We start from the raw sequence: 20,911 nt of genomic DNA on the forward strand, positions 1-20,911 counted from the left end.
CCCATTATTGGGGGGAAGCAGGGTACAAATGAAGTAAATAAAATCAGCAAATAGGCGTCACCTAGAGCTCCTTGGAGGAAAGGCAGGATAAGAATGTACTAGAAATTTCCTGATGCAAGAAATCCATTAGAACCATTTACTATGTGGTCATCATCCTGGATGGAGGTCCCAGGTTAGCCTAATCTCACCAGATCTAGGAAGCTAAACAGGGTTAACCCTGGTTTTTACCTGGATGGGAAATCACCAAGGAAGGCCAGTGTCACTGTGGAAACGTAGGCAATGACAAAGCACCTCAGATATATTTCTTCCCTTGAAAACACTATGGCAGTGGTTCTCAACTTTCCTAATGCCGCAACCCTTTAATACAGTTCCTCATGTTGTGGTGACCCCCAACCATAAAATCATGCAAGTGTTCTTTCACAGAAATTAAACCAAAACTGACCAATAGCGTGAAGATCCATTGTTCATGATTGTATATAAATTGTTTTTTTCCCCCTGGGATTCTCAGTTCAGTTCTACCTCTTGTCCCACCATGCCGATCTCGCTCTTTTCTGCTGCTCCAGACAGACGAATGCTCAATCTCGATCTACCCTGCAAGGCTGCTGTGTGGATTAAATGGAAGAGGAGAGATGTCTGCTACTTTGGGACCCTCTTGGAGAGAAGGGAGGGGTACGAATCGAGGCTGGGGGCTGTGCCGCCATGTGGAACCCAAGGCCACCGAGCTGCGCTGCCACCTGGAGCACCTGATAGGAGACTGCGCCGTGCTGGAGGCACTGCTGGAAAGGTTGGCAGCTGAGTGCAGGCACCTGCCACAACCCCTGTGAAAAGGTTGTCCGACCCCCAAAGGGGTCCCAACCCCCTGGTTGAGAACCACTGCACTATGGCTGTAAATTGGCTGCATCTTGATGGCACTTTTCAGCACCACTATCTTCCTGGTGTGTATACAACACTGTGAAAAAAGCCCTGTTAATTCAGGAGCTCTATGCAACCAGCCAGAATTCCTGGAGGTTTTTCAGCTGTGTGGACCTACATACTAGGGCCATCACTACAGTCCAGGAAGTGCTGTCATGCATATTGGAGACACGCAGCGTTCGGTACTCTTCAGCACAACACAGAAGTTATGTTCAGTAAGCTTGTACAAATGATTCCAATTGCACATCCAACCTGTGCACATCAAGGGGGAGAGGGAAGATATGAGTGCAATAGACCGATATGTTCAGTCTTCTAATTCCTGGTGCAGAAGTTCATCATCCATATGACTGGTGTGTGGCTATAATTAGGACCATGAAAATAAGATGAAATCTCGGTTGTTTGAGTTGGTTGGGTTGTCCCTGCATTGTCCCTACATAAATCTGCATTTATTTATTATTTGTTTTAAATTTTTAATCCACCTTTCCATGCAATTTAGGGCCCCCAAGGGGGCATACAATAAAAATATTTTTAAAAACTTAAGCACAGTCATTTATATAAGACACATAGATACATGAACAGGATGTGGTTTCAACCGGGGCCTTTGACAAAAGAACATTAACATTCTTTCATGATTACTCAATGACCTTCAAAAGGAATTGATTGTCAGGAGACGCTTTCATGGACTGCGTTAGGTTCTTGAATGAGCCGTAACCATCAGAGGTGAAAGATGTAGGAGCGCTTCCCATTGAGGGAAAGATACAGAAGTGTGTGGGGGCTGGCTAATTGTGAGGTATCTTGAAGTGCAGAATCTCTCACACAAACTCTCAATAGTTGATGTGGAATAAATTGTTTGCTGCATTCACTTTTGCTCTTCTTGTGTATTTGCAAATAAAGTACACACTAGAAGACCTCATGTCTCCAAATCCAAAGGATCTCAAATGTGGGTATTTTTACCCCTGAAATATTTCACCATTCAGAAAGGTAAGCAGTATACTGTAGAAAGCATGGGGAAACACATTTTAAAAACATCCTTGACTAATCGTCAGGATTCAGCATAGGTTGAAAGTGGTTCTATATAGTCGGGAGGACTGGGAATGATGCCTGGTAGAGGGATTTGAGTAATGGTGTGATACTACCAAATCAAGCCAAAGGAAAGGGGAGAAATCTTTTAGGGATAGAAGGATCCGTTCAATTAAAAGGGGGAAATTAATTGAGAATTTCCTTGGACTGTGGAAAGAAACTTGCTTCATTAGACATCTCAAGAGTTGGTGGGAAACTGGTGTGTCTAAGAAAGGGAATTTGGCATGCTAGCAAAGGATACCAACCATCAAAGGATACCAGGAGAGTTTAAAGGAACTCAGAGAATAGACAAAAGTGTTTAAATAAATCCAGAAACAAGAGGCATTTTTCTTGTTCTTTTTCATTGAGCCATTTCTTATTGCATTGATAATACCTATTAGCAAACATCCTTCCTTGGAGAGAATATCATACTATGCCAACATCAATCAAACAGTGTGGAAAGTGCCCTGAACTGCACCTACAAGTAGATCGGCCATGGGGAATGGTATATATCTCTACACAATTAGAAAGTGTTTCACAAACCAGCAGAAAGGACTTGCTCTGAAGTACTCATGGAGGAAAACGATGGTTCCAGACTAAGGTTGCGAGCATCTATACAGAACCTACAGCGGCAAGCTGCTGTGCACTTTCCAAACAAGATAAAGAGATATTTCTGGAATTTCTCCCCTACAAAGGCATAAATCACAGGGTTGATGCAACAGTGGGCCATAGCAATTGTTTCAGTCACTTGAATGGCTAAATCAAACTTGCCATCACAGTCCACAGTACATGGGGAAAACCTATGCTTATAGGTGTCCAGCAACAGGGTGACATTGTATGGTGCCCAGAAGAGGAAAAAAACCACCATGATCACAAAAATAAGCCGGATGGCTCTCAGCTTTTGATTATTCCTGTTTTTCATCAACATCCTGAGAATTTGCACATAGCAGAAGAGCATCACAAGCCCTGGGATGACTAGGCCCAATACGATCCTCATGGAAACTAACACTTGTTTCAAGGTACTTTTCTTTTGCACAGAAAGACTGCATATCTGGCCGTTATTTCTTTTCTGAACGGTGGAAAGTATTAACGTTGGCACGGAGGCAAAGAAGGCCAGCATCCATGTGAAAGCACTTGAGAACATGCCATAGACCGCCGTTCTTGCTCTCACTGCAAACACTGCATGGACAATGGCCAGGTACCTGTCGATGGTCAAAAGGATGATAAAAATGCTTCCACTGTAGAAACCGGCGTCGTAAGCAGCTGAGAGAATCTTGCACATTGTTTCTTTAAACACCCATTCGTCTTCAATACTGTAAGCCCAAAAGGGGAGTGAGACTATGAAGAGCAAGTCCGAAGTGGCCAAATTGAGCAGGTAAATGTCAGTCATGCTTTTGAGTTTTTTGAACTGGATGAGGATCAGCACGACTAGAGAATTGCCCAGAAGCCCAAAAATGAACACCAAAGAATAGAGTGCTGGCAGTGCACGGGAATGGAATTCTTGGGAAACGTTATTTTCAACCGGTTGCGGTACAGAACCATAGTCGAAGCCATAATCTGTCGGATCTATGGAATTGTTCATCTTCCTGTTTCCTGTGAAAGAAGAATGTATTTACAGAATATAGGTTATCACAGTCAAAATAAAAAGGGCGGTGATGGATAGAGAGAAAGATATTTCTGTGCGAAACTTGAGATAACGGTGCATCTGACAGTCTTCTCCTTCTGAATAGCTTTGCTGGTATCGGTGGCTAAGATCATACTGGAAATCCTCTACCGTGCAGTAAGGACCACTTACCTTCAGAAGAGGAGGGTCAGAACTAAAGAAAACTTTGCCGCTGCTTTAAAACGGGGTTAGTCAAAACTGTGGCCCTCCAGATGTCCATGGACTACAATTCCCATGAGCCCCTTGGCAGGACATCTGGAGGGCCGCAGTTTGACTACCCCTGCTTTAAAGCAACGATCATAGAGAAAGCAACCCATGTGTCCAAGAGGAGGCCAGCGTAGCAAAGAAACTAGATCATCAAGGAACCCATAAAAGGCAAAGGGGAACTCTGTCTCCACCCGATAAAAAAAGAGAAGGAGCTTGTGGCAAAACAAATGGAAGGAGACTAAAATAGACAACCAAAGAAAAGAATTTGACAATCAAATGGCTGAGGGTGAAAAGCCAATATTTCTTTAGACGTATAGTAAACAGGAAGAAACCAGTCAAGGGAGGCAGAGATGCTTTTAGAATATCAGGGTGTGAAAGGAGCAGTGAAGAAGGAGTGTTTGCAGAGAGCTTTTCATTGCGGACGATACTGGGGAGAGACTTATGAAACACCTATATTTTGTGTGCATATCGGAGGATTATGTTGAATTCCATGTTCTTATTTATTTTGCTTTTAAGCATTTACATGCCACCCAAAATGGATCCCTTACTTCACCTCGGAGTAAAAATAATACCTCTCTGGCTTGTTTCTTCCTGTTCACGGTATATTTAAAGAAGCATTTGTTTAGTTTTGTTTTTAGCAATTTGCTTTTCAAATTTCTGCTTTGCTAGGGCCCTGACCTTGATAGTCCAGACTGGCCTAATTTAGTGCTACCAACGTCCAAGAGGTGGCTGGAGATCTCCCACAATTACAACTGATATCCAGGCAATGGGGATTGGTTCCCTTGGGCCCATTCCGCACACATAGGATAATGCACTTTCAATGTGCTTTGGCACCTGGATTTTCCTGTGTGGAACAGGAAAATCTACTTCTAAAGTGCATTGAAAGTGCATTATCTATTATGTGCAGAATAGGCCTTGGAGAAAAGGAATGGTATGGAAAGAAGAAGAAGTGGAAAAGAAGAAGAGTTGGTTCTTGTATGCCGCTTTTCTCTCCCTGAAGGAGTCTCAAAGTGGCTTACAGTTGCCTTCCCTTTCCTCTCCCCACAACAGACACCCTGTGAGGAAGGTGAGGCTGAGAGAGCCCTGATATTACTGAAGAAGAAGAAGAAGAGGAAGAGTTGGTTCTTATATGCCGCTTTTCTTCCCGAAGGAGGCTCAGAGCGGCTTATAGTCGCCTTTCCATTCCTCTCCCCACAACAGACACCCTGTGAGGGAGGTGAGGCTGAGAGAGCCCTGATATTACTGCTTGGTCAGAACAGTTTTATCAGTGCTGTGGCGAGCCCAAGGCCACCCAGCTGGCTGCATGTGGGGGAGCATGAAATCAAGCCCAGCTCGCCAGATTAGAAGTCCGCACTCCTAACCACTACACCAAGCTGGCTCTTGGAGTTGAAGTCCTTACCCTCCTTAAACCTGCCCCTCTCAGGCTCTACCTCCAAGGTATTTCCCAACCCGGAGTTGGCAAATAACTGGAGAATTTGGAGTGGAGCCTGGGGAAGGTGGGGTTTGAGGAGGGTTGGGAGGGATCCCAACAGGATATAATACCACTGAGTCACCTCCAAAGCAGTCATTTTCCCCAGGCAAACTTCTCTTAGTCCTGCGGAGATTAGTTGTAATAGCTGGAGGTGCTGGGCCAGTCACACAATCCCAGCCTGACATATCTTACAAGGCCATAGCGAAGATGAAAAAGAAGTATGATCCATTTATGTCTCCTTAAAGGGGTGGTGAGGCATAGAGGTTTTTTGTTCTCTCTTTGGTTTTGTTTGTAAACAATTTTTTTTTTAAAGGAAGGCAAATTCAGGGAGTGTGATTTGATTTAAAAGGGTGTCTTCTCTAAGGCTGCTGCAACCGAAATAACAAAAGCCTGGTGGCTCCTTGAGGACTCACAAAAGTTTTGTAGTGTAATGTTTTGGTGAGCTGGACCCCACTTTATCAAGCACATTGAAACTTATACTGGGATGACATTGGCTGGTCTTCACGATGCCATGAGACTCTCTCCAAAGGGCAACATGTGAGCTGATATTAGAACCCAAATGCGACATATTTTGAAAAACTGACAGTCAGAATTGCTGTGGTTCACAAAAGGGAAAAAAAGTTTATTTTTCTCTCTCAGAATATTACTCAATAATAGTTCACTCAAGGCTCTCTGATTTAATCTTCAAACTAATCTGTCTTCTTCTGAGAAGTGTTTTGAAGGCTTGGTGATGATTACCCTTTTCCAGTCTGTCACCTTCCAGTCAATGTAGTTGTCCAAAAAGTTTGGATGGTTGAAATTACACATACGGTTGGCTTTGCATGACCAGAATATTGTAAAGCTGCTTTTGTGTGTATTGCTTTTTCAAAATGTTTTATAGGGTAGTGAAGTTATTTTCCTTCAGCCACTTACCTTATACTCAATAAAAATCAAGACCAAGATTTGGCAGATCAGATGGTCTTAAGACTGTGAAGACTTTGGAGAAGTGGTTCAAGAGGTACTTAGGGCAGCTTTTGGTTTCCTGAAAAGTCAAACTGTAACCACGGACGATGTCTGAGCACACAAATTCTGCAAAGAGAGAGGCCACAAGTCACTCATATCAATGCATATCCAGTACTGAGATCAAAGTGTGGTGGAATAGCAGAGAGGAGTAGATCCAAGTTTCTATACAACTATAACCAGTAGTAGTAGTAGTGGTGGTGGTGGTGGTGGTGGTGGTGGTGGATTTTATACCCTGCTTTTCACTGCCTGAAGGCATCTCAATTGCCTTCCCTTTGTCTTCCTACAATGGACACCCTGTGAGGCAGGTGAGGCTGAGGGAGCCCTGGTATTACTGCTCAGTCAGAACAGCTCTATCAGCATTGTGGCGAGCCCAAGGTCACTCAGCCAGCTGCAGGTGGAGGAGTGGGGAATCAATCCTGGCTCACCGGATTAGAAGCCGCCACTCTTAACCACAAAACCATGCTGGCTCTCTGAGATGAGGCCTGCATCTCAATAAAGCTAGGAGCTTACTGATACTAAATCTTTAGTCCCTCCAATGGAGGATACTTCAAGATGTGAGCCTCTTGCTAATCACAAGCCCTACTGAGTAATCGCCTGGCCCAGTTTCCTTGAACAGTGCTCTGAAGAGTAGGATTGCCAGCCTCCAGGTGGTGCCTGGAGATCTGGGATTACAAGTGATCTCCAGGTGGCAGAGATTAATTCCCTTGAAATGGGAAATGGCCATTTTGGTTGGATTCTATGGAATTATACCCCATTGGAATTCTTCCTCCCCTAAACCTTGCCCTCCTCAGGCTCCAGCCCCCAAACCTCCAGGTATTTCTCACCCAGAGCTGGCAACCCTACCGAAGATCCACAGGTGACATGTCAAAAATCTACATGTGGGTTCCAAGCCACTAAGTAAGTAACACTGCCCTAAATTGTCACTTCCCTTGAGCCTAAATCTCGTTCTGGTACTTCTATATTTCCTGTTTTCCCGGGCAAAGCAATTATATTAGAACTGACAACTTTTTCAGAGGACAAAAAGGGCCTGAAGAAGTTCTTATATTCTAAATCGAAAGGCATTTTCACGTGGCATGAAAGCTCAGCTTCACATTACAAATGAATACATCTCATGACAGTCCAATGGCCTTCTTCTTTGCAGAAGTTGCAGTGTTGGAACGTGCAAGATCTCTTGTGTGCATGATTCAACAACATATCAAGAATATGCTGCAGGGGGCATCAGATGAGATATGTATCTAGCACAGTTAGATTAGGAACTTCCTGATATTTTTCAAATAGTCTCCTCCCATGTCCTGATTGGCTCATTCGGAGACTTCCTGCTCCTTCATCTTGTATATTCCAACAATCTAAAGATTAGCTGCAATTCTGGGATCTCTCCAGGTCTCTCATGAAGGCTGGCAATCATAAGTATTGCTTGATGTGGTCTGAACATAAGAGAGTAAGAGGATTTAGGGTGGCATTTTCATCAACAGGAGCCTTTCTTGCTGACTAAAGTTGGCTCCTTCTTAAGTGAACGCAGTTGAGGGTGAAGGGCACAGGATCTCTCAGGCCACACAGATAAACCCACTTCCTCTTTGAAAGCTGCTGCATAAGTACCTGAAAGATAAAGTCCTCTGTTTCTCACCCACAAAGAAATTTGGGGAGGAAAGGGTTCTTCTAGCCATAAGTGCCACCAGCAAATTGAAGCTGACTTGACAGGACTTAATGTCAGTTTGCTTTTTAAATCTGGATCTAATCTGGTGAGATTTAAACAAGCTTTGACATTTGGGCTGTGACTATAAAATATTTTGTACTCCAGATTCTTAGACAAAAAAACTACTAAAGATTTGCCTCCTGTCAATGAGAGATGCCTTATTGGTCTTTTTTTTTAATGGCATCAGTACTCATGCAGGCTACACCTAGACCATTTCTGCACAGAGGCGTAAAATGCATGCTGCCTCCTGCTTGTGAACATGCAATGGGAAACTGTGTTTGCACACTTTCTGATGGGAGACCCCTCCTGCGATTTCCCGCTGCCTCATCATGGCTTTTCCCTTCCCAACGAGGCAATGGAGAAGCCTAAAGCATGGGCAACCCAAACTTCTCCCCCCTCCCACTCCTCAGGTTGTCAATCAACGCAAGCCACCAATCCCTTCACAGCAGCTGTTGGGGGACTCAAACTTCTTCCCCCCCCCCCCCGGTCCCCAAATTAATTTTAAAAGAAACCTTTCCACATTGCTATGAGGAAATGCCACAATAGTAAAACTTTAAAAAAAAACTTTCACTTCCACATAGTTACAGGATCACACAACTATAAAACATTTCCTTAGATCCCTTTTCAGGATACTTTGTATAATGGTCTCTCTTTATGTTTGGGTAGATTTGGGATAGGCTGGCCATGGGAACTGGACCCCGATGATTATATAGTCACAATAAAGATTTAAAACACAGAGCACAGATGCCAAGCTAATAGGGAGAGGGCTGCTTCACCACATGCTCCCCCCTTCTATCCCCGTTCATACCCCACCACCAGAAAACACAAAAAGGAATGTGTTTTAGCTGCCTGATCCCAATATTACCGTGCACAATGAAGAGCACATTTTGTTTGTACAGAGGGCATGTCACTTTGCAATCCCATAGCTACACCTTTTTAAAAAATTCAATTTGGAAATGGAGAGGGGAGAGTGGGTGAGAGGGCGGGCACAATGCTACTGAGACTGCCGTACATTTCTCCCTTCGGAAGGGCTTGCGCCTGTTTGCGCCCGACAAGAAAGGGAAATCATTTTGGGGCGATTTCCCTCGTCACGGAGCAAACCGGACGAAAACTCACGCCAACTCCTGCACAGCTGTGGATTGCTGCCGACATCATGTGGAAGCAGCACTAAAACCCGCAAGCAATGGGAGGCTACACACCCTCCTCAGACCCCACCCCCACAAGTCTCCAGGTGTTTCTCAGCCTGGAGTTGGCATAATTTTTAAATTATACATTTAAAATACACATTTTTAAAAACCTTGCCTAAATTGGCCAAGCTGCTAAAGAAAGACAGTGGAAACTTCTAAACAGATATCTCAAACCATCTTTTGGTGCTCTTTCACAGAGGAAATGTTTGTGAACATGAAACACCATCCAAAGATCTTGATAAGGTATTTCCCAGCCCCGGTTCCTTCTCACTGTCCTTTATGTGACCCTGTGTCCTTCAGTCGGTTGAACTAGAAGGGTTGGGTCCTTGCTTCATTGGTTACCTTTTTCAGAAGAAAACAGTGGTTCCTCTGCCTTTTTGCCTGTAAGAGACCACTGTATTCTACTTCTTGCCAATTTCTGCTGCTTAATTCTGCTCTTTCACCTCTTTCACAACCTGATCCTACTTTCCAGCGTTTCTGTCCTGGTGAGAAAACGAATAGACAAGGGAAAGGCAAAGCTCATGAACATGCATCAGCACTACAATGGAGATGGGCTTTTAGCATTCTAAATGGTCTACCCCAAGAGTAGTCAAACTGTAGCTCTCCAATTGTAGTCCATGGACATCTGGAAGGCCGCAGTTTGACTACCCCTGGTCTACCCCCAGATTCTGACATGGTTTGATCACTCTTGGCATACAGCAAGAGACAGGATGTTTGGAACTGGCTTTTTATTAAAGAGACATTTTGACGCACTTTAAGGTGATGGATACACGCAGGGAATTTCCACTGGAATTAAGAGTTGCCCTGGTTAAGATTGGGGTGCTGGCATGGAGACTTTGACAGTCCCCATCCAAATCTGTTGCTCAGCTGTAAATAACAAAGCATGCAAATCAGCTTACTCCAGTGGGACTATATTAGGTTAAAATAAAAGTAGAATGATCTGTGATTTTATTTATTTATTTATTTGTTTGTTTATTTGTTTGTTTATTTATTTATTTATTTATTTATTTATTTATTTATTTATTTATTAGATTTATATCCCGCCACTCCCCTCAGGCTCGTGGCGGGTCAGAGACAATAATACCCCCCATTAAAATCCCTAATACAATAAAATCCATCTAAAACACAAAACTCCCCAACCTAAGCCAAACCAAGCAGTGGCAATACTACAACCCACAATAGCTCGGGGAGGGAAAAAAAGCTGCCGCCAGATAACCTTAGAGAGGGGTCCGATCTACTTTTCCGTATACTTAGTGGAACCAAGGCAGCAAAATATCATCATCATCATCATCATCATCATCATCATCATCTTAAAAAAAATGTTTTTTTATTAGAAAAAAAATCTACAATAGCCTCCCAATATGGCTTAGGGCGGTGTACAACAAAGTGGGTTAAAATTAACAATAAATTTAAAATAGTATAAACATTAAAACAAGTAAAACATGAGTCATAAACTAGCAGCCTTAAGCCATTGCAGTCTCCCGATATTCACTGCCCGTATCATGTCTCCAGCCTAGGTGTCACTCAGTGGAGGGGGGTGGGTGGAGGGGTGGGCCACAGACGTTTTAAAGTCATTGGCCCCAACCAAAAGCCTGGTGGAAGAGCTCCATCTTGCAGGCCCCGCGGAACTGTGCCAGCTTTTGTAGCTTCCATATTGACTGTATCAATCCTATTGTACCAAGCTAGATGTTTTAAAAGTTAGGATGTTTTGGGGAACGTACACAAATTACATTTTACTATTTCTTCATCCTAGCCATGTAAAATATTACTGTTTTGTTCAATTTTGCAATAACACATTTTTTTTGCTTCCAGATCCAGATTTCTTAAACATTAAAGAAAAAGTTTCTGAACCTTTCTATGGGAAGCTACATCCCTTGCATGTTAATAGCGAAACGGCTATTTCTAAGCAACTAATTCATAATGCAGTACGATCCTTTACCCATGAAAATGGAAATAGCGCAAGGACAAAGAACTCACCGACTTAGAAAGCTTTGCATAGAAGACAAAAGAAAGACTTTGGTTTCGTGACTAAGCCAGATGTTCAGTTTTATCCATGTGTTACTGGAGAAGGAACTGTCAACGCTTCCTGTATAGTTTCACTAAATATTTTGCAAGCGGTAAAAGAAAATCTAAAATGACTATTTATTTTTGCCCTCCCTTGCACACAATCTGAAGTGTGGCATCCTGTGACAACCACCCAGGCTACAGACCTGAAGAGCATTATGAGGGGGAGGTAGCTGCCTTGCCCAGAGAGCAGGCTGAGAGAGCTGAGAAGAACTGTGACTGGCCCAAACTCCCCCTCTGGGCCGTTGACTATACACATAAGTTCTTTGCACCCAGAAATAAGATTGTAGTGGTTAGGAGTGCAGACTTCTAATCCGGCAAGCCGGGTTCAATTCTGCACTCCCTCACACGCAGCCAGCTGGGTGACCTTGGGCTCGCCATGGTGCTGATAAAGCTGTTCTGACCAAGCAGTGATATCAGGGCTCTCTCAGCCTCACCCACCTCTTCTTCTGAGAAGAGCCACAGTGGTGTCATGGTTAAGAGTTTCAGACAAATACCTTGGAAAACCAGATTCAAATACCCTCTCATGCCATGGAACCTCACAGCGTAATCATGGGCCGGCATAACCATAGAGCTCTCTCAGCCTGACCCACCTCACAGGGTATCTGTTGTGGGGAGAGGAAAGGGAAGGCGACTGTAAGCCGTTTGAGACTCCTTCGGGTAGAAAAAAGCCAACTCTTCTTCTTCTTCTAAATAGGGTTACCAGCCCTAAGTGGAGGACCCTGGAGCGTAAAGCCACAGAGTTATGGTGATACTTAGAGCTTTGTTGTTTCCAGGCTGTACCCAGAAATGATGTTGGAGTCGCAGTGGGCGATGGATGGAGATTGACAGCAGGAGGCCTACAGCAGGAGTCCTGGCAGGCCTACTAAAACATCCATCATGATGGGACAGTGTCACTTCTCAGTCTACAGTCATTCTGACAGCAGCTTTCCAAGCAGTTCTTCTACCACTGGCCTATAAAACCCCAACAGGGGCTTTTGTAGTGAGCCACCTAGAGATATTCAGTCTTGTTTGTCCATTAATCTTATACAAGATGGACCAATATGTGGGTGTCCTCAACCTTGTGGGGCCCAAGAGCAATTTGTCCTTTTTGCCCATGTACCCTCTTAACTCCTGGATATAACTGGGCTGTAAGAACAACAAAAATTCAAGCAAAATTTGGCTAACAGCTTCCCTTCTTCCACAGTTCCAGCATCTCAGCCCCACCCCCTGTAAGATCAACATTAAAATTAATACAGTGTATTTTCATGCAGAGTTACTCCAATCTAAACCCATTGATTTCAGTGGGTGTAAACTGGATGAACTCTTCTTATGACTGTGCTGCAAAAATTGCAAAATCCGTGGACGTGTTAGACATGTCTTTCTTCTTCTTTCTTAGCTTGGCTCTTGCACAATCAGAGTTTCAGTGGGAGTTCAGTCTGAAGTTGGATAAACGGGAAGAATGAATGCGATGGAGTTTTGCGGTTGAGGTTCTTCACAACTCTAAGCAAAATAAAGTGCTGTGTGAGCACAACTGGTACTACTCTTTTCCGTGTTTACTACTGTTCAGTGTTAGATGTTCTTTCAGCCCTCCTGAAATTAGAGGAGAGTTCTGTGGAAATCTGTACAGCATCTCAGTCGGTTCTGCAAATTCTTTCAGCATCGAGGGCAGGTAAAGGAATCTCAGAAAAGCCATTTGCATACACTGACCTATTGGGCTTCCAAAGGTTTTTGGTTATTTAGGAGTTTCAGAATGGCTCCGGTGGTCAGTTGGATGGCTGACAATGAACAGACAGGTATCCTGGGCATTTACTCAGAAATGTTTCCTCCTGAAATCATTAGGTCAGATTTCTGGGCAAGTGTCCTTGGGACAGCAGATGCAACTTGAGACCAGTGTGGAAGGGGTGATGCTAACCAATATGGTGGAGACCACTTTTCACTGCAGGTAGGCATCTCTCCTTCCACACTGGTAAATCAGCTTCTCAGATGAGGTGTTTTCAGATCCCATTTGCTGCTATTCGTACATTCAAAACAGACAGAAGAATGCTGTTTCCATATAGGGACAAGCTTGTGTAGTTTCCCTGTTGCTGCTGCAGCTGCTGACACAGCATGGTGGAAATGGGGCTTCCACATGACAAGTTTCCCTGCAGTGTCCCTAGCTCAGTCCCCCAGCAGCTAGGGATGCCAGCCTCCAGGTGGAAGCTGGGGATCCCCTGGAATTATAGCTCATCTCTAGACTAAAGAGATCAATTCCCCTAGAGAAAAAGGCAGCTTTGAAGGGTTGACTGCATAACGTTAAGAGTCCACTAGATGTGATTCCTCCATGAAATTTCTGAGCCATGAGCCAAATTTATATTATAAGATCGCTGAACATTGGATGATGAAAAATAACTCAACTGTGTATAAAGCAGTGGTTCTTAACCTGGGGGTCGGGACCCCTTTGAATGTCGAACGACCCATTTCGGTTTAATTTCTTTGAAAGAACACTTGCATGATTTGATGGTTGGGGGTCACCACAACATGAGGAACTGTATTAAAGGGTCACAGCACTAGGAAGGTTGAGAACCACTGGTATAAAGGTTCTTTGGCACAGAGAAAAATATTAATGTGAAAACGGGCCAATGAAATATCCAGAACCCGTTTTGGCAAAAATATATATATTGTAAACCTGCAAATGAGACTCATTCTTAAGTTTCTGTATACCTACATATGGGATTTGATGTATGGTATACATTTCCATAATAAGTGAAATCAGAAAACTTTCCTTTATTGGAAAACACTCACGTCAATTTTTTCCCTTCTGCCTGGGAGAGACATACAGACAGCTTTCCGTTTCAGGCAGTTTGTTACGATCTCCAGCAGTACCCAGGAGGGTACTGCTCAAGATTTCGTGGCTCCCATAACAACTATCAGCCTATACTAAAATATCCTAGTCCCTACCCATAGAGTGAGGGAGAGAAAGCCGCAAATTATAGTCCAATCTCATCAGATCTTGGAAGCTAAGCAGGATCAATACTTGGAAGGGAGACCTCCAAGGAAGACATCTGCTTCTCACTTGCCATGAAAGCATCTTTCTGGGGTTGCCATAAGTTGGCTGCAACTTGGCTGCACTGACACATTGTACCACATACTTCTGGTTTGTCCTCAGTTTGATGTATATCGTCGTCCTTTAGCTAACTATCTGAAGAAATTCTGCTGTGTTAATGAGAAACATTGGATTAAAATGATACTAAATGTGAGAGACTCAGCAATAAAAGTAGCTAAGTTTTTGCTGGCAATTTTAAATGAAAATCTTTTTACAATTGATTTTACATCTGAAACTGCTTGAATTTTTATGCTTTGCAATTTTATGCCAATAAAGGTACTCTGAATCTGAATCTGAATCTCCTTGAACATGGTAGTGATGGTAGAATTCTTGGAATTGGGGGTGATGTTCTAATAATTCTCTTCCAGTATTGCACAAGTATGCTGTGCTATTGCTAAATTTAACGGAAAAGCATGTAGAAATATTGCTCAACAGATAGGCAACCCCCAATACTATACAGCGAGAGGCAGCTCAATGTAAAGATAACTCTCTCATTGCATATGTTTGAACATTCTCCGTTGTAGTTTTAAAAAATCACAATTTCCCCAAATTCAAATGTGAATGGCAAGATGTGTATATGAAGCTCCACCTGTTTGTTATACATTAATTATACATTAATTTTGACCATTATCTTTTTTTGGGGGGGGGGGTTGCCAAATGCCTGGCAGCTGAACTGAGATGTGTCATCGCCTCTAAACCCCAAAAGGTATCCTTTGGGGTGGGGGGATGGGTACTGATTTAATACTGGTTGGATGAGAGGAGTAGCAGGTTACAAATAGTGAACAGGATTGTATAAAAATCATGTTGATAATGATGATGATAAAGAATACTATCCTTATCCATGGTTCCTCTATATATTTGTGAAACAGCCTTGGGGGTAGAATGAGTCCAGCCGTCCAAGTTGGAATAGGGCCAATCAGATTGGCCCTGCCCGTACAGCTCCCGCCCTCCCCCCTGGACACTAGCCACATTCCTCTCAGCCATGCCAGAGACAGAGAGAGACATAAAGAGCCCTGCCAGACCAAACACGAGCCCTCATTCCCTCCTATCGCTCTTGCTGCAAGGAAGGCCAAGAGAAACACAGAGAGCACTGCCCCAAGCTGCTGACCAGCCCTACTTCCCTCCTAAGCACGAGCTCCAATTACTTGCTATGGCTCCTGCTGCCACAGAGAGAGACACACAGAGAGAGCTGCCCCTGCTGCGACGGAGGGAGAGACAGAGACCGAGAGCTGCCCCGAACTGCACACCAGCCCCACTTTCCTCCTAAGAACGAGCCCTAATTACATGCTATGCCTCCTGCTGTAACACGCACGCACACACACACACACACAGAGACACACAGCCAGAGGGAGAGAGAGACACACAGATTTGCACCTCCCAGTGTCCCCTGGATCCTAGCGCCCATTGCATTCCTGGTTGCAATGGGCTTTCTTGCTAGTCTTATTTGAGTGCAAATGATATAATCGTATACGCACAGGAGTATTAGTACCGTTGCCTATAGATTGCTCCCTTGGCCTGAGAAGCCAACGGCAGCAACTATTGTTATCGGATTCAAACAGTGAATAAAGTCACTAGATTTTCTCGGCTAGCTGCTAGAATCAGAAAGAACTGGGTGGTTAACACAGAGTCACCAAATGGTTGGTTAATGTTGACGGTTCATTACTAACTTTTGTCCTTAGTTTACCAGCTTTCTTTGGCCTGCCATTTAAACTTTTGACCTCATTTAGTCCATATGCCTGGTTTGTTATCATGGCTACTACGCTTTAGCTGTTGTTTATTTTTGTATTCCTTTGGTGAGATGACTGTGAATAAACAATTGATTGACTGACACCTGCATTTGCACCCCAGCTCATTTTCGTGCCTGTAATGTATTTCAGTCATAAATGGCACCACTTTGGACTCCTTTGCATTTCCCAGAATTAGACACAGTTTCTCTAGATTTTTTTAAAACTTGAATTTATTTGCAGTTGAAGACTGCTTTACAACCTCAAATGTACGTTACATTCAACATGAAATTGCAGCCGGTCCTGAGTCTGTCTGCTATGTTTGTGTTTTACATTTTCAAAGGAACAATGTAAAGATCACAAGGGTACACCTAAAAAACACTGCATGAAAAGAGGTTTCTTATTTGGTGATCAGCTATCATTTGCCGTTACCTGGAATGGAATTTGTCATATTTCATATATCCTGTGCTACACAGAAAACATGTGTACAGAGCAATATCAACCTGAATAATTGACTGGGCAAGAGCCTCTTGTGGTGCAGAGTGTTAAGGCAACAGAAATGCTCTCTGAAGCTGTCTGCCCACGAGGCTGGGAGTTTAATCCCAGCAGCCAGCTCAAGGTCAACTCATCCTTCCAAGGTCGGTAAAATGAGTACCCAGCTTGCTGGGGGGTAAAACGGTAATGACTGGGGAAGGCACTGGCAAACCCCATATTGAGTCTGCCATGAAAACGCTAGGGGATGTCACCCCAAGGGTCAGACATGACCCGGTGCTTGCACAGGGGATACCTTTACCTTTACCTTTTTAATCGACTGGGCAGGGAGCAGAATTCTCTCAGCATCCTTCTCTACAAACAAGAAATTCAGCTGTAAACCAATATGCTAAAATTAGATGTAAGATTAGATTAGCATTTTTATTTATTTCTCCTTTCTCGCTATCATTAAGTTCATCAAATAAATATTATTATTATTATTATTATTATTATTATTTCGATTTATTTCCCGCCACTCCCAAATGGCTCGCGGCGGGTTACAATGTCTTAAAAAACCCATTAAAACTCCCATTAAAAGACTTTAAAATGTCACAACATGGCAGCACAATAATAAGATCCCCTTCCTACCCCCATTCCTAAAGAAGGGGGGGTGGAGGAGAAGGAGGTCAACGATGTTCAGGAAGCCCGAGGGAGAGCAGTCGATGTACCCCGGCAGCCCCAGCCTCAACCATAGACCTGGCGGAAGAGCTCCGTCTTGCAGGCCCTGCGGAACGTATTTGTAGAGTGTGCTTGTGACTGTATGATTCACTATCTATTAGCCACTTTCTTTTGATTTTGTTTCATCATTTTAAAAAAGTCTTTTCTGGTCAATTTTGGGGAAAATGTTTTCCTTTGTATGCCGCATCATGCTTTTTATTTTTAAAACTGCCTTTCTGTTTCTTTATCGCTTGTGTGCTGTTCCTGTGCATCTTACAAAAAACAGTGTTAGTGGGAGGCTCTGTACAATCCTTTTGCAAAGGGGCTCCTTTTGCTACCCTTCCTCTGGGTAGGTCTTGCTTGTTTGAGTCCTTCCTAGAAATGTGACTTAAGGCAGGCAGAGATTCAAATTTAATGAGCCATTTTGAAGATTTTCCCTGCAATTCTTTTAGTGCCTGACTGAAAATTTTTGTCTTTCTTTCAACTTTGATTCTGCACATTCACAAACACAGAAAAGCTGCCTCCTAAAATCCCAAGCAGAAAATTTGCCTTTTGTTCATCAGTAAGATTAAAGCCACAGACTGACCCTTTACGCCAGGGGGAGTCAAACTGCGGCCCTCCAGATGTCCATGGACTACAATTCCCATGAGCCCCTGCCAGCATTTGCTGTGTTTGATTCTATTTCCAGAAATTTATTACGGGCCAAATTAGAAAGGTCATCTATTGATAGACGTCTACTCTTTCTAATTAAAACTTTACATAAAAACACAGCTATCAAAGTCAAATGTACCCCCCAGTCACCTAACAAATATAATTAACCCTGGAAAGGGAGTTAAAAAGGGCTGTATTTTAGCCCCTCTTCTTTTCTACTTTTTCATAAATGATGTAGGTTGTGTTCCGAAGAACAAAAGTTTTCATCCAACAAAAATTGGGGGAACTTCCTTCCTTCATATGAGGATAATACTGGAAGAGAGGAGGATGTTCTTAGCCACTTTGGATCCCCATTGGGGATAAAGGTGGGGTATATATTAACTAATTGATTGAAATTAGAAATGATTGCTCCTTTTGGGGAAAGATTGGTTTTTTCTTATCTTGCAATATGATTAAACCTTGACATCCCAAACTGCATTTCTTGCATTTCATTCCTTTGGTGTCTGCAGCTAACATTTCCCCCCTCTATAAACATCTGCCAGAAATGCCCCTGATGAAACAGACTGTAATCCAACCCCTGTCAGTCTTGGGCACAAGATTCCTTTTTCCGGCCTCGTGCAGCAGTAGCCACAGAGGAACAGCAGAGGGAGCCCTGAGATAAAGGTCTCTTTCCTGCAGCACACGCCATCTTGTGGCGCCCTAATCAGCCTGATCAAAAACGCTCCTCCCTTCATCTCTTTGCAAGTGGTTTTTCGCTTCTACCTTCTTGTGAAGCGCCCAAGATTTTATTTCAACCAAATATTTGCTTTCTTTCTCTTTTGCAGCCTTTTTCGTACATTATCCGTTTGTCCCTCATACATGCCAAACATGAAAGCTCATATACTTTGAATAAAACTTTGTTGGCCTTAAAGGTGCCACTGAACCCAAAACGCGGTCTGCAGATTGGCTCCTTTAGCTTTGCAACAGTCAAACCATAACCCTGGGCCAGATTTAATTAAGACTTATTATGTGAACAGATGGCTTAGGAAGGAGCTCTTTGTTGAATGCACCTAATGCCAGAGAACTTTGATTGTCAAGCTCAAGGGTTCAGTTAGGGAAGCCAACCTCCAGGTGGGACCTAGGGGTCCCCCCAGCATTACAGGTCATCTCCAGCCTACAGAGATCACTTCCATCTTATGGAGTGCATAAGAACACATCTTATGGAGTGCCCCTTGGGATGGAAATTGGTACAGATGTGATGTTCGCAGCCCTGCCCTAGGGAGCGTGCCAGAAGATGTGGGGAGGCTGCCAGCAGAGGAAGCTGAGGCTGCAGCCAAGGTGCCGGTCATGAAACTGGCAGAGGCAGGCCATCTAAAGCCAGCTGGGGCCACTGCATGACCCGCACGAAACCATTCAGGGCTGCTGCAACACCTGGACTGAATCTGTACTTACTTTGTTTATTCCTTTCTCAGTCCCGTTGAATTCTGATTGATTTGAACTTGGGTCTTCCTCTCCCCCCCCCCATTGAAACAGAAAAATGTTCTGCACATGATTAGGGAGGCTCAGAAGGGCAGGGGGGAGGCAAACAGGGCCTCTTTCTTTGTTTTCTTGAAGGGGGAGAGGATTGGAGGAGGTTGTCATCTGGGCAACCTTGGCCAATCAGGGCTTCTCTACTACGGAAGTCCAGCAATCTGCATGATTTCGCATTGGATTCAATCTGATTCTGAAATTATTGAGGGTTATTTCCTCTCTTAAATATCGCAAGGAAAAGGTAGGGTCACTCATGATCAATCATGCTTGTTGCAGAGGGAAAATTAAAACCGGACAAAATCAAAATGGAAATCGCATTCAGTGGAGATGGCAGGGACTGAATCGACCTGGGATTGGAATATAAGCTACGTGCAGCTTACACCCTGATTTCCCAGGCCACTCTCATCCTCTGCAGAGCGGGCCAAGCTGAGGAAGTTCTGCCACTGTGACACCTGCCTTCCCAGGCCTGTTCCATCCTCTGCAGAGCAGGGCAAGCCAGGGAAACTCTCCCGCCACAGTGCCTGGTTTCCCAGGCTGGTCCCATCCACAGAGCATGTCAGGCCTGGGAAGCAGCAGGCACTGTGGCTGCCGGCAGAGCGCTCTGGGACTCCTGCTGTGACAGGTAAGGAACGGGAAGGGGATGGTGGGAGTAAAGGTACAGGAGGAGGGATTGAGGGGGGAGGGACCAGATAGAAAAGCCAAAGAGAGTGGGGGGAAGGTGTGGGAGGAGGGAGGTTGTAGGGGGTGGGACCAGGATCAGGTAGGGACGTGGAGAGGTAGGTGGAAGAGGCAAGAGGGGAGGGGAAGAGAGAGAGAGAGAGTGTGTATGTCTGAGGGGGGAGGAGAGGTAAGGAAGAATTCAAGGGAAAGGTATGGGGGGAGAGATTGAGGGGGGAGGGACCAGGGGGGAGAGGCAAAGGAAGTGTGGGAAGGTGAGGGAAGAGGGGAGTTGTTGGTGGAGGAACCAGGATTGGGTAGGTGGGGACCAGGGACCAGGCAGGGACCTGGAGAGGTAGGTAGAAGAGGCAAGAGGGGTGGGGTGGAGAGTGTGTGTCTGTGTGTGTGTCGCAAAGGGAGGGGGCCAGGATCATGGAGTGCTACAGCAGGTATGTGTCAGACTCACGAGAATTTGTGTTTTTTTTGTTTAAGTACAAATTAACATTTCTATTTTACTGTTCCTGCATCTTGTGAAAGAAAAACAGTAGTTGATTTATTTCTTGTAATAATTTCCTTAGTTCCTTTGAAGCTGAATCATACTGAAATCCATTCCTATGTATTTTCATTGGTTTTGCAGTGTCTTAACTTCTTCTATTCCATTGAAACTGACTCATACAGAAAATGTTTAGCTTTTCCCTATATTTGTCCTTATACAGCTTGGTTTTTCTGTAGTCCTGCTTTGTCCAGAAGAGACAGTTTAAAAGAAAAATATGTCACATATTAAAGAAAACCTTTAAAATTAAATTGATTTCACTGATTTGAATGACTGGTCTGAAGTAGAGTTACACCCTTCTGGTTCC

The 20,911-nt window shown here is 43.9% G+C and overlaps 1 protein-coding gene across 5 annotated transcripts; it reads right to left on the minus strand.

The window, feature by feature from the left end:
* Positions 1–1,464: 1,464 nt before the first annotated feature.
* On the minus strand, positions 1,465–11,281 carry LOC143820311 (C-C chemokine receptor type 5-like). 5 transcript variants are annotated; one of them, XM_077302941.1, is made up of 4 exons: positions 11,172–11,268; positions 9,537–9,676; positions 6,225–6,380; positions 1,465–3,564 (listed from the first exon to the last, which is right to left on the minus strand). In XM_077302941.1, exon 4 carries the CDS (start codon positions 3,551–3,553, stop codon positions 2,507–2,509), a length of 1,047 nt encoding a protein of 348 aa, XP_077159056.1. In that variant the 5' UTR covers positions 3,554–3,564; positions 6,225–6,380; positions 9,537–9,676; positions 11,172–11,268; the 3' UTR covers positions 1,465–2,506. The 5 variants fall into 5 exon arrangements, with proteins under 5 accessions (XP_077159056.1, XP_077159058.1, XP_077159059.1 ...); XM_077302943.1 differs by lacking the exon at positions 9,537–9,676 and having other exon boundaries at positions 11,172–11,281; XM_077302944.1 differs by lacking the exon at positions 6,225–6,380.
* Between the last annotated feature and the right edge of the window lie 9,630 nt (positions 11,282–20,911).

Source organism: Paroedura picta, chromosome 11 (genome assembly GCF_049243985.1).
Source record: "Paroedura picta isolate Pp20150507F chromosome 11, Ppicta_v3.0, whole genome shotgun sequence".
In the NCBI taxonomy this organism is placed as follows: Eukaryota; Metazoa; Chordata; class Lepidosauria; order Squamata; family Gekkonidae; genus Paroedura; species Paroedura picta.

Bases quoted from the DNA above. Each gene is read 5' to 3' on its own strand.
- LOC143820311 (XM_077302943.1), bottom strand. From the start codon at position 3,553: ATGAACAATTCCATAGATCCGACAGATTATGGCTTCGACTATGGTTCT.